Source organism: Medicago sativa, chromosome 7 (assembly GCF_051527215.1).
Source record: "Medicago sativa cultivar Bolivia chromosome 7, Bolivia_mono, whole genome shotgun sequence".
Lineage (NCBI taxonomy): Eukaryota > Viridiplantae > Streptophyta > Magnoliopsida > Fabales > Fabaceae > Medicago > Medicago sativa.
Window position 1 is genome coordinate 18,604,670 of NC_140755.1, and position 18,083 is coordinate 18,622,752.

The 18,083-nt window shown below is 32.3% G+C and overlaps 1 protein-coding gene, 1 long non-coding RNA gene and 1 other non-coding gene across 3 annotated transcripts; 2 read left to right on the forward strand and 1 right to left on the reverse strand.

Annotated features, from left to right (window-relative positions):
* Positions 1–440: 440 nt before the first annotated feature.
* LOC146904786 (uncharacterized) lies at positions 441–3,657 on the forward strand. Its single transcript, XR_015019407.1, has 3 exons — positions 441–557; positions 703–1,053; positions 3,108–3,657. It is a non-coding gene; the product is annotated as an uncharacterized LOC146904786 (long non-coding RNA).
* A 7,800-nt stretch (positions 3,658–11,457) lies between these two features.
* On the forward strand, positions 11,458–11,559 carry LOC146904787 (small nucleolar RNA R71). The gene has a single exon (XR_015020944.1). It is a non-coding gene; the product is annotated as a small nucleolar RNA R71 (small nucleolar RNA).
* Positions 11,560–15,659: 4,100 nt separating this feature from the next.
* Positions 15,660–16,660, reverse strand: LOC146904788 (uncharacterized). Its single transcript, XM_085722782.1, has 3 exons — positions 16,520–16,660; positions 16,346–16,414; positions 15,660–15,930 (listed from the first exon to the last, which is right to left on the reverse strand). Exons 1-3 carry the CDS (start codon positions 16,574–16,576, stop codon positions 15,856–15,858), a joined length of 201 nt encoding a protein of 66 aa, XP_085578908.1. The 5' UTR covers positions 16,577–16,660; the 3' UTR covers positions 15,660–15,855.
* Positions 16,661–18,083: the final 1,423 nt, after the last annotated feature.

The following is an 18,083-nucleotide window of genomic DNA, read 5'->3' on the forward strand; positions in this document are numbered from 1 at the left end:
TGGGGACTGCGAGGAGTCTCATTTATATAGAGGTGGGTGTTTCCAGAGCCGTTGTATGGCACACGTGTGTCCGACGGTTACAAAATCGTGGGAAGTGTAACCGCCGGTGAGAGATTCGCGGGAACATGGGAAAGAGACGTTACAGTTCGTTTGAACTGGTCTTTGTTGCTCTGTGCAGCCCCGTCGCGGGGAAGGGGTGTGTTGCGAGTAAACTGTCAAATGCGGTATTTGGGCTGGATTTGTTATTGGGCCCTAGGTCTTTGACTAGTCCAGAACATATTTTAATATTCAAAAATTATTTTTAATTTTCAATGTATAATAATATAAATAACATGAAACATAACCTAACTTTAACCTAGCTGATTCTACCTCTGTGACAAAAGTGACGAGATCCAGCGCCGCTACATACCTCTGACAAAAGTTGCGAGATCCAGCGCCGCTAGAGTTATTAAAGAGGTTCTCCCTATTTATTCATCACTCATTCACATAAATGATATGATCAACAAATATATTTTTTATTATTGTTTTGATTAGGATGATATGCTAGGGATCAAGGGGTAAGTTGATTATAAATTCATTTTACTCACATCAAAGTTATATATACAGCTAATTGCATATCATTCACTTTCTTATGTTAAAAATATCATCTAATTTTTATTTGTTTTCTCGTATTTAATCGTGTTATTTTTCTCTTCTCACCAGATTTATGAGCGTCGGCAAAAAACTCGATCCATGGACCATCATCATAGGAATGATTGAATGGAAATCAACAATGATGTCTTGTATTTCAAGCCTTTATTTGTTGTCCCTTGATCTACTTTTCTTTTCAATAATTTACAACGAGTGTGATTTCCTTGATTATTATTTGATTATTTTGTTATATTTTAAAAAGAAGGTAATAATTATTAAATTTATATATTTCTACTTTCATTGTAAACAAAAATACTTTCATATATTTCCAGTTAAAGGTTTTTATTTTTAATGAGGACTATGTATTTTTTATTTGAATTTGCAGGTAACCCAGTCCCCTCAGCATCGTTTTGTCAGTGAGAGGTAATGGTTTATGTAATTTTTAGATGCATAATATGTATATTATATAAATATCTTTTTCAGAATTTGCTTTTATCTATGTTTAGTTGTCAAAATATTTTCCGTCGACGCTTTTAGTCTCCAACTTATATTAGCTTTTGTGTTTGATGGTTTCAACGAAGGTGACATTTAGCATACACAAGTGATGGTTTTTGTGTATCATACTCAAAAGCAACACTAGCCCTTGATTTACAATTAAAAAATCAATGGTAAAGATTCTACATGGGTATCAGCTTGTAAGAAGTATGCGATTACTTTTTCTTGTCTGACAAAGAATGTACGAAACTGGATTGTACTACTACAACAGCCCTACAACATATATTTGTATCTACTCCCTCCGTTTCTTTTTATAAGTAAATTTTACTTTTTAGATTCATTCAATTAATGATGTATGTGGTTCATATATGGACCACATACATCATTAATTGAATGAATCTAAAAAGTAAAATTTGCTTATAAAAAGAAACGGAAGGAGTATTAATCATTAAGCCAATTCCTAATTTTTTTGAATGACAAGTAATTATTAAAACGTCAACAAAATAACTTTTGTTTTTTGAAAGAGCGAAATAACTTCTTTTTGAAATAATAAAAACTGATAGTTTATGGATTAGCACTTGGGTGATACTCCCTCCGTACCTGTATATAAGCATCATTTGTCTTTAATAAAATGGTGTTTATATATAGGGATGGAGGGAGTATAATATTTGGAGATATTGATCAGCTACAATGTCATAGACGTATAAAAAAACAAAAAACTTTTGTGAGAAAAAAAGAAGAAAGTCACTATGACATTGTGGTTGTCCAATGTCATCAATGTTACTAAATTCTATGTCATCCAAGTGCTACTCATACTTTTGTAGGTGAGAAAAAAAAATTATACTCTTATCACGAGAGAGATATTCTAACGTTAGAGAAAAAATTATTGTTAAAAATATTTATTTAAATTTTTTAAAGAAAATTATTTATTTAAATGTTTGCAATGTTTTTTTTTTTGAAGGAAAATGTTTGCAATGTTATTTGCATTGAAAAATAAAAATGATTTTGTGTTTTCAATAATTTGAGATTATTTTTTTAAAGATTTTATAAAAAGACAATATTTTTTTGTCAAAAAAAGAATAATTTATTTTGTGTTTGTTTATTATAATAAAATAAATTTTTATTACACCTTATCATGATAATTTTTTTACTTTCCAATTAATCAAAAGAAGAGTGTAATTTTTCCTCTCACCTACATTTAAGTATTTTTTTTCTTTCTACAGTATGTTTTTTATGAAAATAAAATATTATTTCCATTTATAAGAATTAATAAATTTCCTCAAAAAGGAATCAATAAATTATCTGAATAAAAAATATACATTATAAATATATGCCATTCAATTCTAAAAAAAAAAAATGATATTCAGTATTTATATATTTTTTGAGTCATTTACTGATTTACAGCTTCTTTTATCATAAAAAATGGTTATGTACTTTCTCGATAAATCAGCAATTAAAAACAGCTTTATACTTTTTTCATCAGACAAAAGATTCCCTACTTTTTACAACAAGTTACCTTTGTAGGATCATTGCCATTGAAATTTTAAATCATAGATCAACGGCTAACAAAATATTTGGGTATGGTACACAAATACTATCACTTGTGTATGCTAAATGTCACCTTCAACGAAACTAGCTGAATATCTTTTGGAATCACTGCATATTTTCTCCGTTGAACTTATTGATTTTGTGATATGTCTTGCAGTGTGTTCTTCAATTTCAATTGATCAACTTGCTCACTTTTTAAAGAAGAGAAAATTTGTTATCGATGAAAATATTATTTTCCAACATTCTTTTCAACTATTTAAATAAAATATATCTCTTGAAACAATTTCAAGACCAAATCTTTGATTTCATTTAAATCCAATTTAAATGAAATATATCTCTTGAAACAATTTCAAGACCATATTTTTGCTTGTATTTAAAGATATCTTTTACAAACTTTGATTGTATCATCATAATAACGCAATTCATGCGTGCAGCTGCAGCGGAGCAGAAGAAGGATGAGTTGGAAAACGGGTTAATGGAGGCAGTGAACTTGGCAGAACAACAAGGCACTTCAAGTTGTTTATTATGCATCCTTGACCTTCTGGTGATGATTGGTGTGATTTTGTTGGGGACAGTAATGTGTTTTTTTGTTTTTTATGAAGTTAAATTAACTCACCCAAATTAAAACCGGAGAAAAACGAATTTGAGACTTCGAGGAGGAGCACGCTCCCAGATTCCAAACCAATACCATCAGGCCAACCCAAGTGGGTTTGGGGACAGTAATGTTATTGATGAAGCAATGAAGATTCACTAGAATCCATAAATGAGAGTTAAGATGAAGACCGATAAATCTTCAAGGATCTATAAATTTTTCAATGTTTTTATTTTCTCCTTTGTAGAACATAAGACTTGTTCAAATAGATAACGTTATATATATCTAAAGTTCTTACATTTTACATATTTATAAAATGCGATTCTTACAAGTTGGAAATGTAATCTGACTATTCACATCATAGTTAATAAATATGTCACAAGTATTTGAGATTTTGTTTTGTTTTTTATTTAATTTTTCTAATTGTTAAGACGTTGGAATTAAAAGGCTTCCTAAGGAAAAAGAGAACTTGGTAATAAAATTATTTCAATATTAGTGTGAATAATGTGTTATTTTTTACATAAGTTTAAGCACTAGTATGCCTCCTTCTGAGAATGTTTATCTTGTTTGTGTAGCTTATGATTAAAAAATAATAATTTTTTATGAACCATTTTGTGACAACTTTTGGACAACTCTTTCTTTCATACTCACATTATGTTCTTATTCTTTCTCTTCCTTTTCTCTCTCTTTATTGTTTTTAACCAACAACAAGAAAGAAAAAAAAATTGTCACAAAAGTTATCATCAAATGGTTGTACAAATATCATTACTAAAAAAAAAGTAGGTTGGGCTAAGTATCAATAAATTTTGTATTGATAATGGAAGTGATTAATTCATTCTAAACATTCTTCATAAATTTTATAGACCATACGCCTCCTTATGAGAATGTTTGTCTTTTTAGTTTTCACACCCTTCGGTCACTGTTGTAAGCAAAGCTTTACATTTTAGATTTATTCATTAATTGAAAAACGACTAAAAAAAACATGCTAAAAATAACATAAGATGACATGTCATCACAACCTCAAACTTAAATTGTTGTTTATCCTCAAGTAATGAAAGAAAAACATAATTTATTCGTTGCATTTTTTTTCTTTGGGAAAACATACCTTTTCCAGGAGTTGTGCTCAAAACATCATTCATCACATCTACATCATTGACTAACTTACCTCGTTAAACTCAAGCAGGACAGTGATGGGATAAAACCGCAAATGCACGGTTCTACCGAAGTAGTAATAAAAGAGTAACGTTCCAACAGGGAGTTATGAATTCAATTAACTTTCAGCAATGATTAGAAAGGAGTTTTGAGTTATAAAGTTTGGATTTTTAATTAAAAGAAAATAACAATAATAAAATAAAAGAGCCTTGGGATCATTGGTCCGTCATGGTGACAAATCCTTCACAAACCAAACCTTTAAACCTAGAACCTTATGTTAGACCTAATTTCTAAAGACAGGTTTCTCTTTAGCCTATCACATCTTCTTTAGGTCTCAGTGAGTGTGTTCCTCTAGCAATCACGCCTATTTTCATGGTTGATTTCTATTAGAATCCTTGACGTTCGAAACTTTATATGTCTCAAGGTTTGCTATACTATTTTCATGTTTCGCAATCATTGTCTAAATTCACTTGTTCGAATATCAAAACTCCACTTTCGTTTTATAAATTGATATTTGAGATGATGAATTAACAATTACTAACCCTTCACTTTCGCTTCTACAGTTTGATAATTGTTAATTCATGATAAAACAGTGAATTTAGATTAGAAATTAGGGTTACATAAGATTAGGGTTTAAGGTTTGGTTTGATTAGGATTACGTATTAGACTTATCCAACAATCCCAAGACAAGAAGAGTCTACTCACTCACGTTCATTGTAGACATAGAAGAGAAGAAGAAGAGGAAGAACATAAAAGTAAATCTATACTATATATAAAGAAAACTACCCTTTTTCAGCATACTTTTGGGTTGGACTTTTCTTTCCAAAACTACCCTTAATTTTTAATTTTAATTTTGAATATAAATAACACATGTAACAAATAGATAATAGATAATAATAAATTTAATTTAAGGCGAAAACTTACACACAATTCTTTATGAATTGTTCTTATTGTTAGCAAATTATTTAATTTAAGGAGAAAACTTACACACAATTCTTTATGAACTGTTCTTATTGTTAGCCAATTATAAAATAACACGTGGATTACTAATTCATGTCATTAATCCTCCATGTTAACCCTCTTTTACCTCCGTTAACCACAGATCAAACTCATAAAAAACTAGCACAAAACAAAAACTAGTGTTACTTTTTTATCAGCCGATTTTATGTTGTACATCTGTGTTGTTCCCCTCAATACAACCGACAAAGACTGTCAAGTATTTTCATATCCCTTCCACAAAAAACAGTATTTCGATATTATTTTATTATTTTATTAATATAAGTTACTCTTCCTTAGCCTTTGATCAATTGTAACAAACGGGAGCAAAAAATAATGGTAAAGATTGGACTTTAAATCCTCTAAAAGAAGATTAGTAACAAACGTGAGCAAAAAATAATATTAAAGATTGAACTTTAAATCCTTTAAAAAAAATTAGTAACAATCGTGAACAAAAAATATTGTTAAAGATTGGACTTTAAATCCTCTAAAAAAATATTAGTAACAAACATGAGCAAAAAATAATGTTAAAGACTGGACTTTAAATCCTCTAAAAAAAAGATTAGTAACAAATGTGGGCAAAAAATAATAATGTTAAAGATTGGACTTTAAATACTCTAAAAAAAGATTAGTAACAAATGTGAGCAAAAAATAATGTTAAAGATTGAACTTTAAATCTTCTGAAAAAAAGATTAGCAACAAACATGAGCAAAATATAATGTTAAAGATTGGACTTTAAATCCTCTAAAAAAAGATTAGTAACAAACGTGCGCAAAAAATAATGTTAAAAATTGGACTTTAAATCCTCTAAAAAAAGATTATGACTCAAAAATATTTTAGAAAAAGATTTGTTAGCACTGTATTTTTTTTTTTTTTTGAAGAAATTTGTTAGCACTATATTAAATATTAATTATCAATTAGTTTTCAGGAGAAGAACATAATTTGTTGTCATTTGACAAGGTTGAAGGGGATACTCATAACTTATATCAACAGGAATTCCTAAACTCAATTGCTCAAGGAAGTATCCCACCACATATTTTAAAGGTAAAAAAAGGTGCACCTTGGATGTTGTTGCGAAACATAGGCCCTAGATATGGCATGTGTAATGGGACACGATTGTTATGTCGAGGTTTCTTTAAGAATATGTTGGACGTGGAAATCCTAACATAAAGCAATTCTGGAAAAAGAGCATTCTTGCCTAGAATTAAATTAAAAACAAATGTGAGTTCAGGACTTCCCTTTGTGCTTAGTAGAAAACAATTTCCCATTAGACTAAGTTTTTCTATTAGCATAAATAAGTCACAAGGGCAGATCATTCCCAATGTCGGAATCTATCTTCCACGACATGTTTTCAGCCATGGTCAATTATATGTAGCTTTATCAAGAGGAGTTTCTCAAAATTCAACAAAAGTTCTCATTAAAGAAGAGAAAATAGAAGGAGAAGATGGAGACTTTACGAAAAATGTAATTTTAAAAGATATTCTTTTATCGTAATCATAACAATGTTTCTTTTACATAACATGTCATTTATACATTTATGCTATGATGTTACTAATTACTATTAAAATAAATAATAATTGATCATTATTTTATCTTAATTTAATATGCAGGCAAACTAAAATATGTTGAGTTCAAAAATAATTTTGTTATATACCTTGACAATATTTTCTTTATACAAACAAACATAATAAAATAATCACATGCGTTAGCGCAGTAGAAAGAGATGACAGACGGGCACGATAGTGCCCGTCTTTCCGCTAGTAACAATAAAATAAAGGTGAACTTTTATTCCAAGAACAAAAGATGAATTGTTGTGATAGCTAACTACTCTATTTATAGTCTATAACGACTTAAAACCTAAGTAATACATCACTAGAATGTTCCACAAGAAACCAATGGCTTTTAGGTCAGAAATAAACTAATAGGTAGCTTGTCCGGAAAGCAAAAACAGCAAAAGGACTAAAGTGGGGCGCGCCTCTTGTATATATTTGTACAAGATCTTCAAATTCTTTGCACATGATATTTTTGTATGAGATATTCATATTTTTGTCCTCAATCATTGCACCAGATATTTTTGTATAAGATCTTTTGTATTTTTGGCATGAATCAGCTTCAATTCTCCTTTCTTTTGCTCCAAGACTCAATCTTTAGAATATTTGTTCCTGAAATATAATAACTTGCAATTGTAGTAAAAGAGTTCTAAAAAGGAAATAAACTTAAATTAAATAAACTCAAATATAAATAAAACTAACTCAAATATTATATTAAAACTACTAATTATTGACTCATCAAACTCTCCCACACTTGAATCTTTGCTTGTGCTCAAGCAAAGGGCATAAACATAGCAGCATAAAACAAGATTAATGTATGACAATACAATTAAAAACACGTGTCTCCTCAAAGGCTTTTATTTCAAGTGTACACTAATCACAAACTCAAGCATTTCTCATGATCTTTATTCAACCCAACAACAAGTTTCAAGTGAGTGTGTGTGTGTAGTCTAACCCTTTTCTTCCTCCTGTATAAGTTAGATATTATGAGGAAACATGTTCTAATCTTAGCACTAAACCAACCGAGAAAAGTCTTTTCTTCATTTCTTATAAGAGAGATGGGAATTAACTTGATTAATTTATTTGACAATTTAAATGTATTGGGGGGCTGCAGATTGCTTAAGGGATACCATATTCTCATAGGAAGTCAGCGAGGGGGTATCCTTTCCTCCTAGATTCAATGATCACCCTAAGTAGTGCTGCAAAAATTATAAGTTAAAAGACACCATCTTCACGTAGGAAGTCAGTGAGGGGGTATCCTTTCCCCCTAGTGTTAATGATGCCTCCTAATTATGCATCTGATTCTTTCCTTTTTTTAGAAGGATTTTTGGAAGCTACTTAGTTATTAGAGAAACACCACCTTCACGTAGGAATCCAGGAGGGGGTATCCTAATTCCCCCTAGATTCAGTGATGTCTCCTTTATAAATATATTTGTTTCCGCCTCATTTTGATTTATCTTTTTATTCCCCACACAAACTTATATTACTTTTACTCTGAAGACTTTTAAGGGTTAATGTACCACTAAAATTAGAACGTGTTACTTAAAATACCTATTCACACACTTGCTCAAGGGATGCAACTTGTGCTTTTCTCATTGGAGAATTTATTCACAATAAAACAAGATGTGTGTATATCAAGAACACTTAAAACACAAGAATTCACTTTCATGTACAAGAAACAACCATTTTAGAGAAGATAACAAAAATTTATGTCATAATTTTCAATAAAAACAAGCCGCTTAATCATGACTTTCGCAACAAAACATAACAAAAGAATTAAAGTTCAAGGGAGTTTGGAAACACTACGACTCAAGACACTTTATTAGCCCCCCCCCCCCCCCCCCCCCCCCCCCCCCCCCACACACCCACTTGGAGAAGCATTGTCCTCAATGATTAGAAGAAGGAGGAGGAGGGAGAGAAGAGTAGAGGAAAAGGAAAACTCACAATTTTATTGAGGTCCATAAGGTGGACCTTGGAGGTGAAGGTGTTGCATCATGTTCCAGAGCATTTGATTATTTTCTTCATTTATTCAATTGCCCCTTTGGACGTCGTTCCTTAGCCCGGCCATTTCAACACCTTGTCTTTGTTGCTCGGTGCTTATTCTTTGAACTTCGGTTTCCATCCATGGCCACCGTTCATCATTATAGCTTCCACCGGCTTCTTGTTCATGGTGCAAGTTTGCACCTACCTCCTCTTTATCACCACCATCATCATCATCATCATTGTGTACCTGTGGGTTAGTACCAACATAAAGCAAATTTTCCACCACCTCCGGATTAGTTATGTCCGGATTAGGTAGGATAATCAAACAATTAGCTCTAATAACTTTTCACACATATCGGTAGTTGTGAGTAGGGCCATGGGTTCTAAAGAAGGACATAGTAGTGAGAGTATATAAGTATAGATAATAGTTCCCCTCTATCCTTTTGATCACTTGATTCACACTCACCCCAAACTTTCTAGCAATAAAGGTGATGATTCCACCTACAACTATATCACCTTTATCATCTGGTTTCTTTTAAGCAATTGAAACAAGATAATCAAGCAAATAATAGCAAATTTTAACAGGGTGGTTATAAAGCATAGCCCACAACATAAACAGCTCATCAGTCCTCATCTTTCCTACCTCTTTCCTACCCCATATGGTGCAAGCCATAACCCTTTGAAGGTACCTAAGCACAGGGTTGTGTTATTCAACAGCCTAATCACATGTTCCTCTATTCCTAGTCTATCAATAGCATGAACATCAGGGTACCTGCAAAGAGAGATAGTTCTAGAGATTAGAGATTTATACCTATTCCTTTGCTTGAGATCCTTGAATTCGATCCCATGATTTCGGACTGTTGATTGTTTTCTGCTTGTACTGCTTCCGGAGCCTTCAATTTCCTTTCCTTTCCTCTTTGATGCCATTGACCTAGTTGACTTGGTTTGGGTTTGGGTGGATGAATGCTGGTTTATGTTTGGAGATGATTTGGTTTAGAAATTGTGATTTGGTGAAGTTTGGAGAGATTTATGAAGGAAGGATGAAAGATGTTATTTTGTTTGAATAAGGGAAGAAAAAAATAAAAAAAATAAAAAATTTTGGAGATTTTTTTTTTTGGCTGATGGGTTGGCACGACCGTGCTAGCTCTCTGGAAAAAGAGGGAAGATTTTTTTTTTGGGTGGGTTTGGTTTCTGGTCAACGGCTTCAAATTTCTTTCACTTTTTCGCATCATATTTGGACAAATACCTACAAAACAAATTAAAATAACACAAAACAAACAAAATAGAAGCAATAAAACTCATGGGTTGCCTCCCACGAAGCGCTTGTTTAGAGTCATTAGCTTGACGGTTAGAAAGTGGTTTATCTATCTTATACCCAATCTCTCACTAAGGGACAATGACATCAAACTGACATTCTCTCCCAAATCACCATGGCTTTTTCTATAGTTTCAGATCCTATGACACAAGGTATGGAAAAGCTCTCTGGATCCTTAAGTGTAGGTGGCAATTTGTTTGGAAGTATTTCAATAAAATTTCTAAACTGCTCATCTAACTTGGATTTAGCAAACTCTTGTGTTAATGGAATTTTAGGCTCATGAGGTGGTGAAACAAGTGGCTTTTCATTCTCTCCTATGGCTTTCTCACTTTGAGGCTCATCACTCCCTATCTCTCCTTCATTGTTCTTAACTTTTACAACGGGGTCCTCTAATTGTTTACCATCCCTAAGAGTAATAGCACTTATATGGCCTTTGGGGTTGGTTTCGGTTTGGCCCAAAAGAATTTCAGAGGTTTGAGAGGAAGTAGCCACCTGTTGGGGCACTTGAGAAGTCTGAGTCTCTAGCATCTTACTGTGAGTAACTATGGAGTCTACTTTCGATGTAAGTTTGGCAAGAGATTCATTCAAAAATTCAGTTTGATTTTTCAGCTCTTGGAGCTGCTCGGATTGATTTATAAAATAATTTTCAAAAAAAAAATTCCAAGCTAGATTTTTGAGGGACTCTTTGGTTGTTTGCATAACTAGGTGGTGTTGTTTGTTGTCCAAAAAGATTTTGAGGGTTTTGAATATAAAAAATTTGATTGTTCCTAAACCCTTGATTATATTGAGCATAATTTACTTGCTCAGGACTTCTAACAACACTACCTAGTTGGCAATCAATGCCAATATAGCCAAATACGCCACAAACTTCACAAGGAGGTGATACAGGGGCTGGTGTGACAGCACTAGTATTCATTTTATCAAATTTTTGTGTGAGTGCGTCAACCTTAGCAGCTAGATGATCAAGGGTAGAAATTTCATACATACCTGCCTCTTTTTTAGAGGGTGAAGGAGCAACATTTGTGATGTCCCTTTCATAGGTCCACTGATAGTGGTTTTGTGTCATGTCCTCGATCAAAGCATATGTTGTTGTGTAAGTTTTATTCATCAAAGCTCCACCTGCAGCTGCATCAACATAAATTTTTGTGGTATACAAAAGACCATTATAAAAAGTGTGAATAATAAGCCACTTCTCTAAACCATGATGGGGACAAAGTCTAAGCATTTCTTTGAAATGCTCCCAAGCATCGTAAAGAGATTCCCCATCGTTTTGAGTGTGTGATTTGATTCCTTAATTGACCAGTTTTAGAATGGGGAAAGAATCGGGCAAGAAAAGCTTGCCTCATTTGGTGTCATGAAGTGATAGAACCAATTTCCAATGAATGAAACCAAGCACTAGCTCTATCCCCTAAGGAAAAAGGAAAGAGGTGCAGCCTTATGGCCTCTTGGTTTGCCTTCAAGGTTCCACTGAGTCTTAAAAAATTTGAAACATGAAGATTCAAATCCTCAGTGGGTGATCCGAAAAATTGATTTTGTTGCACCAAGTGAATAAGTGCGGGTTTTATTTTAAAATTGTTACCCTCAACTGTTGGGTACACAATAATAGCATGTGGCTCTTCCGTAGAAGGGGTTGCATACTCCTTAAGAGTGTGTTCCTCAGCCATATCGTTATTATTTTGTGTTTCCAATAAGTTAACGGTAAAAAGAAAGAAATAAAAAAAAAAGTAGAAAAGGAGAAAAAATATTTTTTATTTTTTTATTTTTTTATTATTATTTTTTTTAGAAAAGAGAGAGATTTTTTTTATTTATTTTTTATTTTTTATTTTTATTTTTTTTAGTTGAAGGTAGAAAAAAAAAAGAAAAGGAAATATTATATATATTTTTCTAACCACTATTAAAAAAAAGTTAATCAAATTGCAAAAACTCCCCGGCAACGGCGCCAAAAACTTGATGGGATAAAACCGCAAGTGCACGGTTCTACCGAAGTAGTAATAAAAGAGTATCGTTCCGACAGGGAGTTATGAATTCAATAATTAACTTTCAACAATGATTAGAAAGGAGTTTTGAGTTATAAAGTTTGGATTTTTAATTAAAAGAAAATAACAATAATAAAATAAAAGAGCCTTGGGATTATTGGTCCGTCATGGTGACAAATCCTTCACAAAGAAAACCTTTAAACCTAGAACCTTATGTTAGACCTAATTTCCAAAGACAAGTTTCTCTTTAGCCTATCACATCTCCTTTCGGTCTCAGTGAGTGTGTTCCTCTAGCAATCACGCCTATTTTCATGGTTGATTTCTATTAGAATCCTTGAAGTTAATTCGAAACTTTATATATCTCAAGTTTTGCTAGACTATTTTCATGTTTCGCAATCCTTGTCTAAATTCACTTGTTCGAATATCAAAACTCCACTTTCGTTTTATGAATTGATATTTGAGATGATGAATTAACAATTACTAACCCTCCACTTTCGTAGTTTGATAATTGTTAATTCATGTTAAAACGGTGAATTTAGATTAGAAATTAGAGTTACATAAGATTAGGGTTTAAGGTTTGGTTTGATTAGGATTACGTCATTAGACTTATCTAATAATCCCAAGACAAGAAGAGTCTACTCACTAACGTTCATTGTAGACATAGAAGAAGAAGAAGAAGAAGAAGAAGAAGAAGAGGAGGAGGAGGAGGAGGAGGAAGAACATAAAAGTAAATAACAATAAAATAAAGGTGAACTTTTATTCCAAGAACAAAAGATGAATTGTTGTGATAGCTAGCTACTCTATTTATAGTCTATAACGACTTAAAACCTAAGCAATACATTACTAGAATGTTCCACAAGAAACCAAGGGCTTTTAGGTCAGAAATAAACTAATAGGTAGCTTGTCCGGAAAGCAAAAGCAGCAAAAGGACTAAAGTGGGGCGCGCCTCTTTTATATATTTGTACAAGATCTTCAAATTCTTTGCACAGGATATTTTTGTATGAGATATTCATATTTTTGTCCTCAATCCTTGCACCATATATTTTTGTATAAGATCTTTTGTATTTTTGGCACGAATCAGCTCCAATCCTCCTTTCTTTTGCTCCAAGACTCAATCTTTAGAATATTTGTTCCTGAAATATACTCCCTCCGTTTCAAAATGAGTGTCGTTTTAGGTGTTTACACACATATTAAGAAATGCAATGATTAAGAGAAAGAGAATGATTATTTTACCAAATTATCCTTATTAACTATTGGTTAGTTTTAAAAGTAATACTTTGGAAGTAGTGTGCAGCGTATTAATTGGAGGGTACAATTGAAAAGAAAAAGTTATTATTGCATTGGAAACTGAAAGCGACACTCATTTTGAAACAATTTTTTTTAGCTAAAGCGACACTCATTTTGAAACGGAGGGAGTAATAACTTGCAATTGTAGTAAAAGAGTTCTAAAAAGGAAATAAACTTAAATTAAATAAACTCAAATATAAATAAAACGGACTCAAATATTATATTAAAACTACTAATAATTGACTCATCAGGCATACTTGGAGAAAGTAGCTCATATACTTAACCACACTCTTTTCTATGATACACGTATGTATCTCCTAAAGCCAGTAGGGCTGGTCACAACATTTTTCCACTTCAGTCGTCACATGAATGTACCTTGCTGTAAATTTGAGACAATTCTAAACAGACAGTCGAGATTAAACTATATACACACACTTTGACGTCTTTCAGGGTAATAACGTGGCTTAGGTTAAAGGTGGCTAACAAAACAACTTGAAGTGTGATATTTGACCAAATTCTAAGAACGATTATATATACTGGATGAGTAGGGTTTTGGTTGTCAAGCTTTCACATAGACAGTTGTGACCATTTGGGTGGTCATCTAGAATTGGATATGAACTGGATGGTCATAATCTATTGGTTTGGATCATTATCTAATGAAATTTAGGACATGTCCATCGTATGGTGTTGCCTTCTCTCGGGTCCAGGATCAGACCTGAATCCACCCGAAGTGGGTCTTGGCCCAGTTTGAAACAAAAAATTTACCCTCCAAACATGGAATCGTATGCCAATGATTTACATACACTCGTCGTGATCCGACACAGTCAACTTCAGTTTACAATAAACTAGTGATTCAAACAGAAAATAAAAAATGTCTTTGGCTTTAACCAAGACTACCTTTAAATCTTCTTTATCAATCAAATTGATAAATTCCTTCCTACCACCCATTGAGACAATTTGAATCATTGATAAACGAACATCCATAAATGTATGTTGTAGTTGTGTAATAGAGATTGAAACAACTTTACATGTAACTCCGAAAAGTCCCCTCTTTGCCCATACTTTGTCTACCTTCCTTGTTTTGAAGTGAATATCAGCTGTTTCACCAATGTTCGAATGTTTTACTACCAAAGGTTGTTATGATGCATTTTCTTTTTTTATGGAATGATGCATTTAAATTTCGAGAACACACCGCTTCAACCTAAGGTATTTTAACATAAGGTGTTATTTTTTTTTTCTTTTGCAATTTTATTTTGCTTTCAGTTTTGATAATTCTTTGGAGCACAATCAACCAATGATTGATTAAAGTTTTAAAATTATGATAATATAGAGGGAGAGATTTTAATAATGGAACTCAACCCACCTCAAGAAATTATCAATATAGTGGTAGAAAAATAGAGATAACTTAGCTATTAAGATCACTTAATTACTCTATATAAAAGCAAATATTTTCTTTAGTAGATCCTCGTTCTATCTCAAATCACTTCAATCAGTATGCTATTTTGACAAGTGGTTGAAAAGCGAGAAGACTCTTTTTGTACTTAATTTGGTTTACTACTGTGTGGGTTATTTGGCAACAACGTAATGATAGGGTTTTAAACCAAAAGGAGAAATCAATATCACATTACTCGATAAGTTCAAATATGTGTCTATATGGTGGTTGAAACATATATAATCTTGCATTTGTTTCTTTTGAGTTTGTTGGCTGGTGGCAGCACCCATTTGACTGTTTAGGTGTTGGCTAATTGTATTGTTTTGTTTTATTTTTATGAGTGTCTTTGTCTTTAATAGACATTGGTCAACTATGTTTGCTACTAACCAATTTGCTTCTTCTTGGCACACCTTATGCTCAGGAGTAGGCTTTTTTTTTTTGAAGAAGAAGAAGAAAGGAGTAGGCTTTTTTGGTGATTAATATATTCCATTTTGACTTCCTAAAAAAAATATCAAAGCAAATATAGCAATTTGTAAAGGTCCATGACGCTCGCATCAAAGCCGATAGAGGCTAATCTATCATAACAACAAAGGCACAAGAGGATTTTTTTTTTTTTTGTCATATGATGATATTCCAAGTGTGTGCGTATATATTACCTTGAAAATTCTTATGATTTAAATAAAAATAAATAAATCATGACAAATTTTGGGACAAAATTGTAATCTCTCTTATTTCAAGCAGGTGGTATACAACCAATCATATAACACCATCCAAAAACGATAAAAAAAATTACTAAAGGGAAAAAATAACAAATTAATGCATAAAAAGCCCTAAAACAAAAATAAAATAAATTCAAAAGTTGCAAAAAGCAACTTAAGAGAGCTCCCCACTACATAGATTCATTTGTGAGCACCAACTGTAATCTTTGCAGCATCAGCAGCCTCTTGTGCCTCTGCCTTCATTTGTTGACCACCCTACAACAATAAAACAATTTTATCAGTCCCCAAAATTGATAATTTGCAAGTTTTTCTACTCTATTGTTTTATAAAATTATATTTCTCCTTAATCTTGAGAAAAAGTTTTTTTTATACAAAAATATTAGTATTTATTTGTTACAAATGTTAGTGGGGGATACGAATCCACATCAATCTATCTCTCGGACTCTTATGTTACTCTTAATAGTTATTGATTATCTACATGTAGGATCGACACTTTGGATTAATAAAGTGTTGGGTGTTCAACACTGAAAAATATAGTAATTTATGTTGAATCACTTTCATTTTCTCAAATTGATACCCGTGTGTCCACTATGTCATGTCTGGTTTCTGTGTCTAACCTCTTGGCAAGATTGAGCGAATATAACTAAATTGTTTGGTTAAACGTTCAAACCTCTTGGCAAGATGATGTGGCAGCCTGAGCAGCATTGTTTGCCTTGTCCATCATGTTGCTTCCCTTCTCCTAAATCAGCAATAATATTATATCAAACTATGATGCTACAATAATTTAAAATGACATATATATATAAAACAATTAAAAGGGCATTTGTGACTAATAAAAACTCACCTGAGCTTGTCCTACGGCTTGGCCAGTTTGTTGGCTTGTATTCTGGGATTGATTCATCTTTGGTTTCTCTTTTAGATTATGAAAAATAATAATTTAACTCAACAAGTGCTACTTTGCTTGGTGAATGTAATTCATAATAATGATGTGGATATATATAGCTTTTCAAATTTATGAGTTGTGTGACACATGTAATTATTTGTACCATTTATCTTAGATGCTTTAGTTTTGGCTTAAGACCAGGAAATTTTGTCCATCTTTGCTTGTGGAATTGACGGTTATTAAACCACGGCTTGTTAGAAGGCTAAAACTAAGAAAAGAACTGTATTTAAGATCTACCAAATTCCCTTAAAGAAATGATCTATCAAATTAACTATACCATAATGAAGATTTTGAACACAATTTCAAGTTGAACTTTATTTTATTTTGAAAATTCTTTATGTTCTAGTTTGAAAATAAGAAATCTTTATGTTTTAGTACAAGAAATCATTATCCGATTGATCATTTATAATTTCTCATTATTACTAGATTTTTTTCTAGGAACGTTCCAGTATAGTTGGGTACCGATACTTGTAGGAAAACTAACATACAAAAATAAGATAAATAAAGTTGGTTTGACCTTTATAATTATAAAATTATCAGGGATGATTTTCACTAGATTTTCAACTTTGATTATGACCATTGGGTTTGTCTATTGAATTACTACCAAATTCTCTAAATTACTTTCGCCCTAATTCCTTAGTGACAAAATCATTCATTCTAAATTAACCCTCAATTCCTTAGTGAATTTAAGATTAGAATTAAGAATGAATGAACAAGAATTCTCAATGGTTTCAACTATTCCTAGACTACAAAGGAAATAATCTCTTATCTCAAAGCATTCATAAATTCAACTTTCGTCTCAATATATGAACCGTAAATCAGTTTATCGGTGATCAATCAATAAAAGCATTAAGCATGGAGATAAGAAAAATAATTCAATAAGTTTTATCAATAATCAAAGATCAAATCACATAACAAAAACATAAGGGTTAGTTACTCATAACAAATAAACATGGGAAAGAGATTAAAGAAGAATTACAAGAACAATTCATGTATGATTCTTGAGAAATCTTCTTCAGTGGTGTTGGGAACAGCCTCCTTCGTAATTTCTCTGCTAGGGCAGAAGTTTCTAAACTTAAAATTGATTTAAAAGTCTCTCTAACATGTTAAAAAACATATTTATAATGTAACAGGTCCGACACGGGCGTTGCAGTGCTCCTAGGGAGCCCAGCGCCCAGTTACAGGGAGCTAATGCATGAAGATTGATGTTCTAGCGTCTAGCGCCCAAGATCTATCTTTTTCATCCCTTGATTTTCCGAACTGAGTTTAGGTGTCTTCCTGAAAGTTGTAGTGTACTTGCAGTGAGTAAAATAATATAATCTAGGGTTTAGACTGTTTATGTCCTCCTTGAGAATGATTTCAAGTGGGGTTTTTATAGCCCTTTGTGGGCTTATTTTAGCGTAACTTAAGCCATAAGAAAGCTGGGCTTGAGGCCTTTGGAAGGGCGTGCCTAGTCCTCAGGAGC